The 18,680-nt window shown below is 44.0% G+C and overlaps 1 protein-coding gene across 1 annotated transcript in view; it reads right to left on the bottom strand.

Annotated features, from left to right (window-relative positions):
- Nucleotides 1-16,133, bottom strand: part of LOC124144818 (cysteine-rich motor neuron 1 protein-like) — a 98,455-nt gene extending 82,322 nt beyond the window's left edge. The window contains exon 1 of the mRNA XM_048403962.1: nucleotides 15,399-16,133. Within this exon, the coding sequence (XP_048259919.1) occupies nucleotides 15,399-15,735 (337 nt within the window). The 5' untranslated portion in view covers nucleotides 15,736-16,133. The remainder of the gene's footprint in view (nucleotides 1-15,398) is intronic.
- Between the last annotated feature and the right edge of the window lie 2,547 nt (nucleotides 16,134-18,680).

Below are 18,680 nucleotides of genomic sequence, written 5' to 3' on the forward strand. Positions count from 1 at the left end.
GGTCCAGGGCCAGAGATGTGGTACCAACCACCAGGTACATTATTCTTGTGAACAATACACACCAGCTAGGTGACATAAGACTCACTAGTCTCATTGCCTGGAGTAGCGGGTAGTCCTCTTGGCTTGAAGAGTCAAGTTTCTTGTATTCTGCTTGCAGGGACATGAACAGCCTCACACTACATGGATTGCTAGAGAGCGAATGAATAAATCTTTATGTTGTCAGAAACATCGGACAGCCCGGGTGTTCACACTGGGTTTAGCATGAGACTAATCTCACTTGTAGATCGGATGCTGAGGTCAATGGATGGTAATTAGTCTGAGATGCAGGAGGGGAGTTATGTTGATGCTGGAATGCTGCTCCTCTAGAGTCATTTGACAGCCATCCAACAGTCTGTCTGTGAAAATAGCTCCGCTCTCACATTGAAGAACATTTCACAGTGATCAAGATGTAGCATGGATGTGTGAAAATTTGTATTTTGTTGAGGCAAGGGTGTTAGCCTATTTTTGGTGCTTGTCGGTCATCCAGTTGGAGACGGTGGGGTAGCCTAGTGGTTAAAGCATTTGCCTGTGATGAAGGCCTTCATTTCGATTCCCTACATGAGTACAATGTTTGAAGCCCAGATCTGGTGCCCCCACAATATTGCTGGAATATCGCTAAAAGTGGCGTAAATCCCTACTCAGTCAGTTGAATAGAACATGCAGATGTTCAAAGAAGTCTAATTGAAGTCACAAAGTCAAAGCAGGCTACCTGATTTAGAGACGGTCTTTACCATTATACATCCACCCCCACTGAAGTTTGGGGAAGAGGCCTAGCACAGTGGCTAAAGTGTTCTCTTGTAACAAGTTCAGTTCCTTGCCTGACTTCTATCATTATGCTACCCTTAGGTACCTTTCTGAAATGTACCCAAGCTGGCCAAATTGAGCAACCGGGACTGGTGCGTGAAACCATTTCAATGTAAAGTGAGTGAGTGAGTTGGGTTTAACGCTGCTTTTAACACTATTCCAGTTACATCACAGCGTGTCAGCTTAATGTGGGAGGAAAGCCCAAAGTGATGCAGGTCTCAGACGTTTACCACCACGGGTATGGTGCTGACAAACCTAGAAACATAATGGGGCAAACCGGGATTCGAACCCACAAATCATAGGTTTCTGGCGTGCCCAAGGAACGAAACTCTGCACAGCAAATCGCGACGACTGGGCCACCCATGCCCCTGCAATGTAAAGACTGGTACATGCTCATGATATCAATCACTGGAATGTCTAGTTCAGATTTGATTATTTACAAATCGTTGTCAGTCACTTAGGGTACATTTGTGTATTCTGATTTCATCCAGGGTATATTTTCGTAGACCCTTCATGACATCAGCCTCTAAAGCCAAGAGGCCATATTGTAATATTTCAATCACAATAGGCCAACAATTTTGGTAAGGTTATAATACTAAGAACAAAATTTCAAATTTATTTGGATAGGTATTAGGTGATACATTATTTTAGTCTGCCATTTTGTTGTGATGTAAAAATAAGGGCCAACATTCTGACTGGGCAAAATGCTAACATCTGATGCCTCTACCTTTATGTCAACCCGAGGACAAGAGCTACCCAAAGACCGACGACAATGACGCCACGGTTCCAGCAATTGCAATGTACCCTCTAGCAAACACAGTCTAAATATACAGTGCACTTCACCTGGCCGCTATCACCAACCACAACCTCAAATTAAAAGTCAGGTGCTAAAGTGATTTACAATGACACTTATGCCAGTCAATATTTACTGGCAAGGTGTTAATTGCAAATGTAAAGTTGGTGCTGTAGGGTGCTTGACACTGTAATTGTGTCACAATGGTTGATGGTTTTGGGAGAAAAGAGCACTCGTGATGCGTACATTCTCGGTCTAAAGAGACGGAAAGTTATCTCGGAAGAAGTCAAAAGTGTGTGAACACGGCGACAGTATCACATTTCTTGAACATCATGGATTATTGGAGTAGGTGGGTGTGATATACACAGAGATTTCTGGCAGAATGGGAGTCTTGCACACAGCCCAGCTAGGCCTCACAGGGTGGTGAATCCAGCCGCGAGTCCCCCTATCCCACCCCCACCCCCTCACAGCCCCACCCCCTCACAGCCCAGCCAGGCCTCACAGGGTGGTGAATCCAGCCGCTGGTCCCCCTATCCCACCCCCTCACAGCCCAGCCAGGCCTCACGGGGTGGTGAATCCAGCCGCGGGTCCCCCCATCCCACCCCCACCCCCTCACAGCCCAGCCAGGCCTCACGGTGGTGAATCCAGCCACGGGTCCCCCTATCCCACCCCCACCCCCTCACAGCCCAGCCAGGCCTCACAGGGTGGTGAATCCAGCCGCTGGTCCCCCTATCCCATCCCCAACCCCATCGCCTCACAGCCCAGCCAGGCCTCACGGGGTGGTAATGAAAAGCTGGAGACATACCAGGAATACTTGCCATTCTCTGCCATTATGTCGGCAGTTCTCTCCTGTTGGCACACTGGCTGTAATACACCCTTGATTCAATAAATTAAATAGACCCTGCGCCCGATGGGGCAATTCCCCACTATTGGGGTAACAGCAGGACTTGGCATTCATCATCTACTGACGAGGGTTGAGGAGAGTTAACTGCTCACAGGCCAACAGTAGGATCGCCCCTGTCACCCTAAAGCAGCTGTCAACAAGTTGGTTACAAGTTGTCAACATGTAGTAGCTGGAGATTGATGGTTTCAAGTTGTTAACAGAGGAAGCGTTACACTGGTGTTGACAAGTTGTTAATATGAGGCAGTGTGACAGTGTTGTCAAGTTGTCAATATGAGGCAGTGTGACAGTGTTGATAAGTTGTCAACATGAGGCAGTGTGACAGTGTTGTCAAGTTGTCAATATGAGGCAGTGTGACAGTGTTGATAAGTTGTCAACATGAGGCAGTGTGACAGTGTTGTCAAGTTGTCAACATGAGGCAGTGTGACAGTGTTGTCAACATGAGGCAATGTGACAGTGTTGTCAACATGAGGCAGTGTGACAGTGTTGTCAAGTTGTCAACATGAGGCAGTGTGATAGTGTTGTCAAGTAGTCAACATGAGGCAGTGTGACAGTGTTGTCAAGTTGTCAACATGAGGCAGTGTGACAGTGTTGTCAAGTTGTCAACATGAGGCAGTGTGATAGTGTTGTCAAGTTGTCAACATCAGGCAGTGTGACAGTGTTGTCAAGTTGTCAACATGAGGTAGTGTGATAGTGTTGTCAAGTTGTCAACATGAGGCAGTGTGACAGTGTTGTCAAGTTGTCAACATGAGGCAGTGTGACAGTGTTGTCAAGTTGTCGACATGAGACAGTGAGTGTTGTCAAGATGTCAACATGAGGCAGAGTGATGCTGTTGTCAAGTTGTAAACATCAGACAGTGTGAGTGTTGACAAGTTGTCAACATGAGGCAGAGTGACAGTGTTGACAAGTTGTTAACACGAGGCAGTGTGACAGTGTGGGGCCAGTTGTCCCTCTGCCAACCCAACAAATGTGGACTCATCCATCAGTGGTATGTCCATCAAACATGTTCAGGACATACACACAAAAAGGTAATAAACACCAAAGACCGTTAACCGTCACAAGAAGGAGCCAAGAATTCATCATTCACACAAAACACTCATCCATTAAAATAGTCTGGCATGACTTCCACATTTCTTAGCAGCAGAAATCTCCAACAATGAAATCACCTATATATCCTAACTAGGCTGTGAGGCCCAACACTGGGGATAGCTGTGGCTCTATGTGTATACATAAGATAGCTACGGGATGAATCAAAATAGAACAATGAAGAACGAAACATGAATTCAATCAGGCCGTCATTTCTGGAGAATTGAACATGTGCTCACAACTTGATGACTTCGTAAATTTGACGTTATTTTTTAAAGGGAATTTTTAAGTGAGTACCCAACAGATGCAGCTGGACAGCACAGATGAAAACAATGGCCGAACGATCACATCCAAATGTAAGAGAGGTATGATGAACGGTATTGGGAGAAAAGGGTTCAGATAATCGACGTGACAATTGTCAGAATACAATTATCATTATTTTAAATATGGGTAAATGTTTTTAAAGCCTGAACAATTTATTGACATCCTCAAAAAGGCTGTACGAAATGTTGATATTGCTGCGCCCCTCATGGTTTATTCTCCCTGCAGTGTTTTATTGTACGATAAACAACTCCTACTTATCGTTTATTTCTTAAATACACCCTCTGACAGTACCGATACTTGGAGATGAAACAACTATCAAACTTAAACTCACTGAGGACTCTGTTGCACATCATCTGTGCATGTGCCCATACTTTTTCTTGACATAAAAAAGTCTTTGAATATTTGAAAAAATAACCACAAATTAATTACCTATTTGTTTTATTTTTAATTCAAAAATGATTTAATTTCTAGTTTCTAAACATTATATTACACATAATAAAATTGGCATTAATATGAGGTTACAAAGTGTAAACATTATTCACAGTAAGTCAAAGTGACTACACACATCACTTTGTAAGTGAATGTTGTTTTACGCCCCAGCTCTATTCCAACTGAGTCATGGTGACATGTACCTACTTGGTTCTGGGAAAGGACACACAAGAGGTGGACAGCAAGAGCATCAATTCATGTTGTTGGAGAAGCACTGACCCCACATGCCTTACAAGAAATTGTTACACGGGGCTAAATCTGAAAGCTGGCCACATATCTGACAAAATAGTTATTAACATGGCCTAGTTTGAGAAAGAGCCCATGTCTGACGAGAAATTGTTGTAACCATGGGCTCCTTTGAAAGATGGGCCACATATCTGACAAAATAAAGTTATAAACATGGCCTGATGTGAGAAAGAGTGAGTGAGTGAGATTGGTTTTACACCGCTTTTAGCAATATTCCAGCAATATAACGGCGGGGGACACCAGGAATTGGCTTCACACATTGCACCCATGTCGGGAATCGAACCTGGGTCTTCGGCGTGACGAGCGAACGCTTTAACCACTAGGCTACCCGACCACCCCTGTGAGAAAGAGCCCACGTCTGACAATAAATCATTATTACCATGGGCTCATTTGAAAGCTGGTCCCACCTCTCTGAGACCATGGCCTCATGTGTAAGGGCTAAGCTGTGATGACAGGCTCCTCTATTGACAAGAAATAAGTATAACTGCTGCCTGAAGTGTGAACGGCCCACACACTAGCCGGCTTGTTGTTAGTAGTGCACCGTCGTGTACTACACCCATATATGACAGGGCTGGCCAGGTCAAGCGCATGTCATTGTTCAATCACCCGACACTACTACGACTAATGCCGTAATACCACACATTGATATTCATGAGTTACAAGACCTCACAAGACATTGCTCAACACAACAGGAGTAGGTCGTGAGTAATCCGGGACAACAACTACACCATACTCCCTTCAATATGGTCAGTGGAACCGAATTAACCGATGGATTTTCCACATGAAAGAGAAAACAATAAATATGAGATTCATCATCTATATCTTCTTGTTCCCAGATCGCCAAGATCTCCCGATAAAGGCTGTTTTGAGAATGGTCAGTTGAGCATTTAATGTCTTAATTGTGTTTACACGTAGACCCTTACAGTTAAGATTCAAGTATCACAGCTAGGATACCACTAGCCACAGGGATGATAGCAACAGCCATTGGTGCCTGGCTTTCAAGCACCAGTAGGCCCTTATAGACTCCTGTAGGCACGGAGGGCATAACTCAAATATCTCACTAACCAAATGAATGAAGGCTCACACAAAGAAATCTTAGTGCTACAATTGGGGAGTAACCATTTCATTTATAGGGGGTGGTGGTTTGAGGGATCTGTTCAAAAATAATAATCCAAGACCCGGTTTTACTGAATTTTCATAACATATTCCTTGCATTATAGGGAAAAATATAATGGTCCTTTTTCTGGCAGACTGCATTAAAGTGATCACAGACATAGTTTGTTAATTTAAATCATTAAAAAGAAGAGAAATAATTGAGCACACGCTTTTGTTTTAGAAAAAAAATCAAGCTCCTGATCATTACAAAAGAATATTTCAAACCAAAATCCCTGGGACGAAACCCCCCTCCCCCCCTCCCACTTCAAGCAAATGGTTGCTGCCTTATTGTTAGTGTCTTTGTTGGTTGGAGTATAAGAGAAAACAGTCTTAAAGCAATAACTGCTTTGTACAAAGGGTCCTGTCATCTCTGTGATCTAGTGAATGAGTGAGTATGGTTTTACGCCATTTTGGGCAATATTCCAGCAATATCACGGCGAGGGACACTAGAAATGGGAATTGAACCCAGGTCTTTGGCGTGACGAGCGAACGCTTTAACCACTAGGCTACCCTACCGCCCTGTGGTCTAGTGGATAGGGTGTCTGCAAAGAGAGTGTAAGGTGGCTGGTTTGAATACTGGCTCGGTCATACCACAAGGCTGGCACTCGGCATGAAGGTGATAACCAAGGACTGGTTGGCGGAGTCAGCATACAAGTCTGAGTGGGGTACCTCAGTTACCTAGTACTATAAAACCTGCATTAGTCGGGACTAATACCCACACATACACATATAACAGGATAGTGCATTTCTGACACTCGTGATATTAACTGATCTAGAACTATTTAAGCAAGGACACAAGGGCCGGTGCATCCACATCCACATCCACATCCACATCCACACCCACATCCACATCCACATCCACATCCACACCCACAATAATTGTGAACGCAACATTAAACACCATTTCATCCCACCTCCAGCTCAGCATCATTATCCTGTATCAAAAGACGGTCCAAGGTTGTCACTCTTTACCTAATCTTGATAAACACACTATATAAACAGACACCATTATCTTTTAATAGCCTTAATACTTTAGTGTTTACAGATGAAAAAACATCCGAAGATAGATCTGATAGGGGCAAGGATTACTATCAGTCAGACTAAAATATTAATAGGCATTTGAGAATTCGTGGCAAGGTATCTCAGTGTCGGATCTTAGATGGACAGAGAGATCACGGACGGACGCACAATGCCAGTGTTTGGGCGTGTCTATGTGAGGGCATCCAGTCATGCATGAAAAAACCCGATTTAGTTTCAGTAGCATCTTCACAACCATCTTCACTGGAAAGCTAAAACTGCAGTGCAAACGTGGAATGATGTGTTGATGCCCCTAAATGCTAGTTTCAGTAGCATCTTCACAACCATCTTCACTGGAAAGCTAAAACTGCAGTGCAAACGTGGAATGATGTGTTGATGCCCCTAAATGCTAGTTTCAGTAGCATCTTCACAACCATCTTCACTGGAAAGCTAAAACTGCAATGCAAACGTGGAATGATGTACCGATGCCCCTAAATGAAAATAACAATGTGTCACAGTTATTTCTTTAGCTCGAGCAATAAAAATATGGACTTGAAAGCTGTGTATCTTTGATGCAGGACTTTTGTTTAACCTCATGATAGTTTCACAACAACATGTACATACTATTTTCACATTTCTCCAGCATTAAGAATATGAATCCTAAATAACAAACCCCAAACAATAACCTATATGCCTCATGTACAGACGATCAATCATGCAGTGAAAACCGGACACAAACGCCTCCATCACAGGCGTGCACCTGAAGATACAGTGCACAGCACCATCAGGACAGGTGTACTCAACACCGCTTTGTCTACCTTCGTGGCGTGACTCTTCCGATGGCGGTTGTCATTTTGTGATGCAGTTTTTAGCAATAAACAAACTCACTTGCTTTCAGTCCACGTTGATTACTTCTACCCTGATCAATCTGCTCCACCCTCATCAATCTGGCCCTACCCTCAGTTGTAAGCACTTGCGTGACTCTTATGGAGTAAGCTCTACAGTGTAATTTCTTATGTGGAAGTCTTATGGAGTAAGCTCTACAGTGTAATATCTTATGTGAAAGTCTTCATCTTCCCGAGGCAAGAGAGTTAACTGACTATAAAAGTCCAGTTTCCACCCTTGCTGAAATTGGCTGGTATTATGGAGGTACATCTTGGCTGGACTAACGAGTCTATGGATAGTCCAATCAAAATCTCGCAACGAAATCGAAATCCGGTTTGTAAACTGTCGTGGAGATTTCGGTTTGCAGGGTTTGCAGGATTTGCAAAGCATGTGCACCACCAACTCGTTGTCAACTGATATTTTCCAAACCTTTTCATTATTTTTATCAAGGTGCTCACGTGATTTGATGCTCTTCGCGATGTAAGACCCATTTTATCACAATATAGATCTTGATTATCGATCAGATCGTCTTGACTGGGCGCTGCCATTTTGTTTGAAACAAATGCAAGTGATGGAATCGGATTGGTCCATAGGAGAGGCTCAGAAGGGACATAACTCATGATAACCACTGGTGGCGCTACGATCGAGCCCAAGAATTCCAGCCTAGTTCGGCAAGGGTGGAAACTGGACTTTTAAAGTCAGTTAACTCTCTTGCCTCGGGAAGATGGAAAGTCTTATGGAGTAAGCTCTACAGTGTAATGGCTTATGTAAAAGTCTTAGGGAGTAAGCTCTACAGTGTAATCTCTTGTGTGAAAGTCTTATGGAGTAAGCCCTACAGTGTAAGCACTATTGTGTAAGTCCTAATGTATAAGCAAGTAATATGTGGAAGTAGGTCTCCCATCCAATAGCCCGTTGTTCTGCTATATCTTTCATCTCCCCTCAGTGATCCAAATGTCCACCTGACCTGGTTTTACCTGTATTTGCAGTTTGCATTGTTTACCTGGGAGCTCGTTACAGTCTTTGAAGCCGGAGCAATAAGACCGCAAGTGACTTCCTCATGTCTCAGGCTGTTTGCCTCAGCAGATACTCCATATGACCTCTCCAGTCTGTCTGAACACGCTGCAGCTCTCACTCACTCATGATGACCAATAATACTACTACTACTTGTCACACACCTTACATCTTCTTGTCCTGATGTCACATCAGTGTAAACACTACTAAAATTGTACATCAACACAAGACCAATAATGGCTCTCACACAATAGTATATGACACCAACACTAAGGCAGTGTATGACACCAGCACTAAGGCAGTGTATGACACCAACACTAAGGCAGTGTATGATTCTAAAACTAAGGCATCATATGCCACCAACACTAAGGTAGTGTATGACACCATCACTAAGGCAGTGTATGACAGCAACACTAAGGCAGTGTATGACACCAGCACTCATGACACCAACACTAAGTCAGTGTATGACACCAGCACTAAGGTAGTGTATGGCAGCAGCACTAAGGCAGTGTATGGCAGCAACACTAAGGCAGTGTATGACACCAGCACTCATGACACCAACACTAAGTCAGTGTATGACACCAGCACTAAGGCAGTGTATGACACCAGCACTCATGACACCAACACTAAGTCAGTGTATGACAGCAACACTAAGGCAGTGTATGACACCAGCACTAAGGTAGTGTATGACAGCAACACTAAGGCAGTGTATGACACCAGCACTCATTACACCAGCACTAAGGTAGTGCATGACACCAACACTAAGGCAGTGTATGACAGCAACACTAAGGCAGTGTATGACAGCAACACTCATGACACCAACACTAAGGCAGTGTATGACACCAGCACTCATGACAGCAACACTAAGGCAGTGTATGACGCCAACACTAAGGCAGTGTATGACACCAACACTAAGGCAGTGTATGATTCTAAAACTAAGGCAGTGTATGACACCGGCACTCATGACACCAATACTAATGCAGTGTATGACACCAACACTATGGCAGTGTATGACACCAACACTATGGCAGTGTATGACACCAACACTAAGGCAGTGTATGACACCAGCACCCATGACACCAACACTAAGGCAGTGTATGACACCAGCACGAAGGCCGTGTATGACACCAACACTAAGGCAGTGTATGACACCAGCACGAAGGCCGTGTATGACACCAACACTAAGGCAGTGTATGACACCAGCACGAAGGCCGTGTATGACACCAACACTAAGGCAGTGTATGACACCAACACTATGGCAGTGTATGACACCAACACTAAGGCAGTGTATGACACCAGCACCCATGACACCAACACTAAGGCAGTGTATGACACCAGCACGAAGGCCGTGTATGACACCAACACTAAGGCAGTGTATGACACCGGCACTCATGACACCAATACTAATGCAGTGTATGACACCAACACTATGGCAGTGTATGACACCAACACTATGGCAGTGTATGACACCAACACTAAGGCAGTGTATGACACCAGCACCCATGACACCAACACTAAGGCAGTGTATGACACCAGCACGAAGGCCGTGTATGACACCAACACTAAGGCAGTGTATGACACCAGCACGAAGGCCGTGTATGACACCAACACTAAGGCAGTGTATGACACCAGCACGAAGGCCGTGTATGACACCAACACTAAGGCAGTGTATGACACCAACACTATGGCAGTGTATGACACCAACACTAAGGCAGTGTATGACACCAGCACCCATGACACCAACACTAAGGCAGTGTATGACACCAACACTAAGGCAGTGTATGACACCAACACTAAGGCAGTGTATGACACCAGCACGAAGGCAGTGTATGACACCAGCACGAAGGCCGTGTATGACACCAACACTAAGGCAGTGTATGACACCAACACTAAGGCAGTGTATGACACCAACACTAAGGCAGTGTATGACACCAGCACTAAGGCAGTGTATGACACCAACACTAAGGCAGTGTATGACACCAAAACTAAGGCAGTGTATGACACCAACACTAAGGCAGTGTATGACACCAGCACCCATGACACCAACACTAAGGCAGTGTATGACACCAACACTAAGGCAGTGTATGACACCAACACCAAGAAAGTCTACAACACCAACACAAAAACATCACAATTTAGGTAGGATCATCGCCATGTGTTGTGGCTGTTAGGTACCACCTGCAGGTTTATTGACTAGTTACGTCCCTCTTCAGACATCTACAGCACAGGCAAACAGCTTTCCCCTCTCTCCTGAATGTATTTCTCACATAAATCACCAAGTTCCCATCCAAACCAGAGCTCTCTCAAACTTAAATATTTGATCACCAGTTCCCAGTGGTCCCCCAAGAGCCTTCAACCACCAGCCGACCCACAATGAGGTAATAAGGATTCAATTCGGAAAAGGGGCAAAGTGAAATACTGCACATACCACAGTTTATCCTTAAAGCCAATTTTGATGATGATATTACCCAATCCATCATCACATGAAATCCATCAAGTAGGTCTTGCTTGAAGGAGGTCCTGACAGACAGAGGCTGTTCAGAAGCTAAGCAAATATCTGCACAATTCTAACCCAGTCACCTCCCCATCAACCTCCACTGCTACCCAGGGTGCACAAGTAGCTACCTGTGTTTACACCTGTTGTAATTAGCAGGTGAAGATACCAGACACAGCTGATTTCACAACATACACACCTGTGTAAAGCATCAGATAACAATGTCACACTAATACATCAATTTTCACTGAATGCCTCCACAAACAGGTCCCGCCAACACATATGTTCACCACATTTTTATGTACATAAGTTTACTTTTGCTCTGAAAGAAGATGCTATTGAAAATGATTGAATAGAAAATACCACTTGATAGAGAAAACAAGCCCATCTCACCGGGTGTATCAGCTCTTTGAAAAATAAGAATGAGCTAACAGAATGACTGAAAGAGATGGTACAAACAGCACATACCAGCCCCTAACTCGTCCTAAAGCTTCATCAAAATATCCAACGAATTTCTGTCAGTACATTCGTCTCAAACATCTACTCAATAATGTGCTCAGAGGGTGAAAAACATTCAATAGTTCACCTTGGCGTCTGATTACTTTAATAAACCATATCTCATAGTATTCCATCTTCCCAAACAAACAAATCATAGTATCCGAATGTTTGAACATTTCTGTGTCAACATGCATTCAATACTATACTGTGGAGGTTGCTGAATTTCGCAACCAATTCCTGTAGAAAATTGACACCTTTACAGTGTGATAACAATAATAACAGGTCTCTCAGCAACATCAGCCATTGACATAAATGAGAAAAAAATATTAAACTACAATTAAAAGGGGGTAGTTTATGTCAAAGAAAACGCATTTATTACCAAGAAACATAAAACTATCATATACTATATTCCTACACACGCGTCTTGAAAACCAAGTACGCAAACTGCAATAAACTCCCCTGAAACGAGTCTATTGCTGGAACTGTCAATCAAGCCTTGTGTGTGTATTACTGATAGGATAGCATACGGAACTCTGTGACACATTAACGACATAATGACAGATAGCAGACAGAGTCGAACCCTTTGTGTCAAAAAAGCTTAGTACTTTTCTGTCCATATCAAGCCTTTTTCTACCGTTTCAAGCCAAGAGACTACGCAATATCATATCAGAAAGTTTTTAATCGGTTTGAACCGATAGGACGCGGGCAAATCAGGGATGTTCCAAGCCTCCAGCTGGCCTTAAAGGGGCTAGGATTTTAGCGATCCCTGGATGTGTCACAGCCGCCTCATTCATGTCAAACGGATAAAAGAAGAAAAGTGCCATTTCAATACGAAAAAGGTTGGAATTGCTTCACTACAAACATGTCATTTCCATTTGAAAACCACGCGTATTTATTTATCAATCAGCATAATGCTAACAAAATATGTTTTATAGACATGACATTTATTGTGTGTGAGCTGTACCGCCAGTTCGTTTAAGGATACATTAAAACTACTATATATGGTCTGGGCTCCGTAAAATTGCAAAAACACGGACACTTTGTGAGTTGATGCGTGATATAAGCCATATCCATGTAGAGAGGCCGTAAAACACACAGGCGAAACACGACCTCACATTGGGCGATTGCATAACAGGCATGCCGAACTTCTGAAATATTCCATAAGAGTGTTTCTTAATGTCTCGCTGCTGCTATCGTATTTACTATTGTGAATAGCCAAATGTCAATCAGCACCCACAAGGCAAGAATGTAAAAAAAAATCACAGACGCGACAAATTTACGTTGACTGGCTCCTTGATTGATGGTCCTCCGTTAATCGCCAGATAACGAGAAACGGTGATCGGACTGTCCATGAACGGAGTTTGTAGTTTCTAATGTCTCTATCTGTCGCAAATGGTAATGATAATATTCAAATGAGGGAACCAAGAACAAACGAACTAAATCACGGTCGAGGGAGTCTTGCTGAGCAGGGACGCGACAAAAGCCCTAACAAGGCACTGTTAGAATAGGAAACCGCCTTGTGATCTCCCCACGGCTGGCGAGTTCTGCTGTAATACGTGGTGAAGCAAACACACCAGACTTGTGATCAATCACCAGAAGATGGCCTCATTGTGCCCTAATCGCTAAATGAAGACATTGTCGACTCAAGACAATAAGAAAACCGACCGTCCCTGGGTGGTATCCCATGCAAATCTTCCCCCACCCCCATCCCTCCATCTGTGGGTCGCTCGCTTCCTACTCTCCCCCCTCACGCTGAAAACTCACTCTCGCGCAACCGCTTCACGCGTGCATTTCATGGACACTTATGTAGATGTCAACGTTCCCTTCGAATATCAATAATCTTAATGACGACATTCGTACAAGAACATCCTTTGAAAATGGTTTGACGTCCTTGTTTACGGCCCTTTAATATTTGGCTAACGTCTGGGTTAACTCGAACTTTATGTTCCTTTAATCTAACATTTTTTTAAACTATGAACTAAAATTTACATATTCAAGTAATAAATGTCACAAAGGGCAGATCCAACATTAAAGCGTCGCTGACATTCCGTGTGCTGATATTCAAAACGTGATGTAACATAAATATGAAACTATTTGAATTATTTCACATTCCACGCATAGTAACAAGACAATTGAGATATACGATCCCTGACCGTTATATTATGAGTCGGTTTCAAATTTTCCTGCCCTATGATAAATTAATGACGCCGTTGACTATATCAGATCACTTGTTTGCAACAAGTCCACATGCACACACTGGCAATCAGACATCGCCTGGCTAATAAATAAATAACGATCTTCACAGGAAATTCACTACGGAAGCTCGACACACCTGGTTAGATTCAATGGGAACACCTTTGTCTTTGCTAAATTACTCGCACACTGTCGAGATTCCTGAGGCAGATGGCAAGCGTATGCCTTCATATTATCAATTTCCGAGATGTTTTTGACACGACGAGACGAAATGTCCTGTCATGTCTCCTTTCCTCGCATCAGTGACCATCACATCGACAGTGGCAGGTCGGAAATTAAAAGAGTCAAGTCAAGTCAACCGGCTGCATCAACCTTGCGTCTACAACACTACGTTTATTTAAAAAAAACTGCATGGCTCTCCACCAAACGTTTGAATGACATCGCGCGTAAGAACCTGGCCATGCGCCAAGGCATGCCACTGTTGAGGTCTACCCTTGTGGCGAACATACGACGTCGGTTTTTCCCCATGCCTCCCTTCAAATAACGAAGAAACCCCTCCCTCGTTTCTCACCATCCCACGAGACCTAATCCGACAATATCTAACTAAACAGCAGCGTCGAGCCACCAGATCATGTACGTTCAAAGCGCCATACTACTTGCATACCCTTTCAGTTGCATATCTCCACCGTTTTCTCTCATATTCGTGTTTGATATGCAAGGGGTCTACCGTTCAGGTGACCAACCATCCCCTAATGCAACACCAGACCGCTAAACACTACCCCATCTCCGTTTATTTTTGTTGCCACCCCCCATCCTCGACCCCCGTGTGTTTATTATTGTTTACATCTGACTGTATATAAGCGAGACGATGTTTTAGCCTGACCAGGTGCTATGCACACCTCAGGTGTGGACTGTGATAAATACGACATCGAATATCTTTGTCTTCGCACTAGATCGTGCTCGCCTTATAACACCGTCTTGTATAGATCGCTGTGTGGGAGGTTGCAGTGTATCGTGCCGACGCTATCAACACAGATATACCCCTCATTGAAACACGCTACAGGACCTGTTTACCGTGCTTATCAATGCCGTATAAATGCTGAACACTCACAACAAGTCAATGAAATCGAACAGAATTAGGGTCGTTGATGAAATATGCAAACTATTTCATATGGATAGACCCAAATTGACAAACAGGGTTATTGGTGGCGACAGCTGTGGGTCAAACATTCCAAGCAATGTGGACGGACCTGTCTGTATGTCACCCGAGTATTGCATTACATAAGCTGTCGCCTCAACAGAACACGGCAATTCAAACTTTATTGTAGGTGTAGTTGTATTGATTCTCTGCCAATACAGGCCAACTCACGCAACAAGTGTAGAAAAGTTTTACATTATGTTATACAGTGCAATGGCCTGTTGGGTAATATACTGTTAGGTATGTATACCGTCGTATCACCTACCTCTACAAATACCATCCTCCTGTCCTGATATAGCCTGGCCCACAGCGGGGGATATAAAACACTTTAGTCCGGGGCCACATTTGCCGAAAATACCATACTTGCCCCCACAAGTTTCGTTGAGGGCCCGAGCACACTCCTGGCAGCACCCGCAAATATCAGTAACGACCCCCGCGTGGCACTGGTCCCGAGGGACGGGCGGGCACAGGTCTGGGTGACATATCCTACAGTTGATGGCCCTAGTGGGTCCCGGGGTGCACAAGAGAGTGACCACCACAATCAGACACAGCAGGAGTCTGCTAGACGTCCCGACACCGATCCCGTAGGCCTGACGTCGCATGCCTAGCTCACTCCCACATTGAGTTAGTAATTCCACGTCTTCTCCCTGTGTCAGTTGGCCTCCCTATGTTCCGATAGTCGGCGACTTAGAGAAATGAGCATTTTACAACGGTGCGACATCACGAGTAACCGCTGCACTACAGCGCTTATCTTGAAAACAAACACTCGCCAAACTCCGTATGTCGGCCGAGTAGCGGGCTCGCTCGATCTCGTGTGGTAAGGAGTTCATTTCCGGTGTGAAATCTACAAGTCATCCGGGTACTGGCTGCCTCACGACCCAGGCTGTGCTGCCGAGGGGGGTAAGGGGACTGCAGGTTGAGAGAAAGGTACAGAACGTCCCTGAGACCCGAGAGAAGAGGGCGAGCGCTCAGCGCGGCCCAGCACACACCTGAATGGAGGTAGCAGAAAAGCTGTCTGTCAGTCAGCCCTTCAGCTTGCGTGACCTGGATAGTTGGCCAACATTATCCCTGCTCTCTGCCCGCAGTGAGCCAGTGAGAGAGAGAGTCAATTGAGGCAGGTGGGGAGACCCTGTTTCACTGAACAGGGACTTCAACACTCCACAGGAACACACCAGCACTGCTAGGCACCACTCCGGGACCACAGAACACCCCTTGCACAAGTCGCGACAACGCGAATACCACATACCTGAATTAGCTAGTTATGTCCATTAATCAACTCTTGACAATTCTATTATCATGTGTCCCGTGAATGATTTACACATACAATGTCATTGTATCATATTGGGCTTAACTCTCCGTGAAACAGCCCCGAGTCGCCACGAACCTTACACCATAGATCATGGACAGTATATCTTGAGATACTGTCTCTGCTTGGTATAATGTATTCTGCGTAAAAAAGTATTTAAGTATTTAACTTCTCTGTGGAACATCCTTTGTTTCATATAGAATCCTCCTTGACATTCTGGCGAAGAGCTGCGGCTGTACGTTGATGGCAGTGATATTTCGGGGCTGGTTGATAAAGTTTCATTTTTATGTTTTAGACAAAAAGAAAACGCATTCTGTGGTCAGTAGTCATCCGAAGAGTTCTCCACACTTATAACATGGTCAAGTTACAAATCTCCACACAGACAATAATTCGGTAGCTCCTACAATCAATATATGCCTACGTTAATTGATTCTTAAATGTGTGGATTTTGTTTGCGTGTATCACAGTTTGAATGTCTGTTCGTGTTTTCCTACAAACAGTGTGTTTGTTTTGTTGCATTGATAAACCTTCACACACCCATACCGATGAAATCGCTACCACATTCAATGCTCAGGTTGGACCGAGAAGTTCAAGGCGGGCACTCTACCGCTGAACGCAACCGCCCTTCTCAAAAGGTGTTACAATCTGCGTTGTGGGCAAATTGAATGAATTACGTCGTTGATATTATTAGATATGACAAAGTTAGCAAAACGTACATTGATGTGTCAGATACTTACTTAGTTTCTCTTTTTATTACATTTTGCGACGTATTCAGACAAAAATAGAACATACAAATTTAATAATATCTTTAATACTTAACATCTTTGAAAATGGTTAATGCAGAGACTCAATATATTCGCTTTAAGCAACCATTATTTGATAGAACGATTTCTCGCCAATGTTATAGTGTCACGTTAAGCAAACGATTAAGAAATATATTAAGCAGTCGTGCTATAATGTTCGTCCGTTATAGAAATCGCAACCGCATAAACATAACATTTCTTATACTGGAGGGGCTGTCGGGTAGCATAGTTGTGAAAGCGTTCGCTCGTCACGCCGAAGACCCGGGTTCGATTCCCTAAATGGGTACAACGTGTGAAGCCCATTTCTGGTGTCCCCCGCCGTGGTATTGCTGGAATATTGCTAAAAGCGGCGTAAAAACTCACTCACTCACTCACTCACGTGCGCACGCAAGCAAGCAAGCAAGCAACCCAAGCTTGCCCTGAAAGGCTTTGCTTGTAAAAGGCGACAACCGGAATTGGGTGGTCAGGCTCGTTGATTTGGTTGATTTATGTCATCGTATCCCAATTGCATAGATCGGTACTCATGATGTGAATCACTGGATTGGCAGGTCCAGACTCGATTATTTACAGACCGCCGTCATTTTGCTGGAATCTTGTTGTGTGCGGCGTTAAACAACAAACAAACAAACAAACATGTCAAGTGGACGACTCTGTGACGTTGTTAGCCTTGCATTCTGACCCGTGAAGATTAGAGTTGGAATTGATCTTCAGCAAGCCATGCTTGTAAGAGGCGACCAACGGGATCGGTTTGCGCAGCAGTACAAGGATTATCAGTATTAAAAGATAGCATTTGGTTGTCGCAGATGCTTTACATGTTTTGCGGTTTTGTATTAGTTGCAAATCTTGCAATCAGTCAGAAGTATTACAGACACAATTGATGAAGATGCTATCCGGAATCTGTACCAGGGCCCGTTCTACAAAGCGATCTTAGCGCTGAGGTGATTGTAACTCCCATACCTTAACATAGACTTACGACGGTCGTAGCGCTAAGGTTGTTTTGTACAACGGCACCCAGGGCCCGTTCTACAAAGCGTTCGTTGGATCGGGTGGTCAGGTTGGGTGACTTGGTTGATGCATGTCATCGTATCCCTGTTGCGTTGATCGATGACCATGATGTCAATCACTGGATTGCCGTTCCAGACTTGAATATTTAAAGACCGCTGGACCGCTGTCATGTAGCTGAAATATTTGTGTGTGCGGAGTTAAACTTGCATTCTACATATCACAGCATTTCTCGTTTCTCATAAACAAAACTGTTATCCATCCATGGGTGATTAAACTAATAAGTTAATTTTAGTTCTGTTAAACCGCCCCATAACACTTGGAAGAACGCACGCGTTAACGATCTGTTCTTTGGACAGAGGTAGCTGGTGTATGTTATGACTAATAAAACGATTCAATGTTCTGAGCAATTATGCAACTTGAATGAAAATGGAGA

This window comes from Haliotis rufescens, unplaced genomic scaffold, assembly GCF_023055435.1.
Source record: "Haliotis rufescens isolate VD_foot unplaced genomic scaffold, xgHalRufe1.0.p SCAF_3, whole genome shotgun sequence".
Taxonomy (NCBI): domain Eukaryota; kingdom Metazoa; phylum Mollusca; class Gastropoda; order Lepetellida; family Haliotidae; genus Haliotis; species Haliotis rufescens.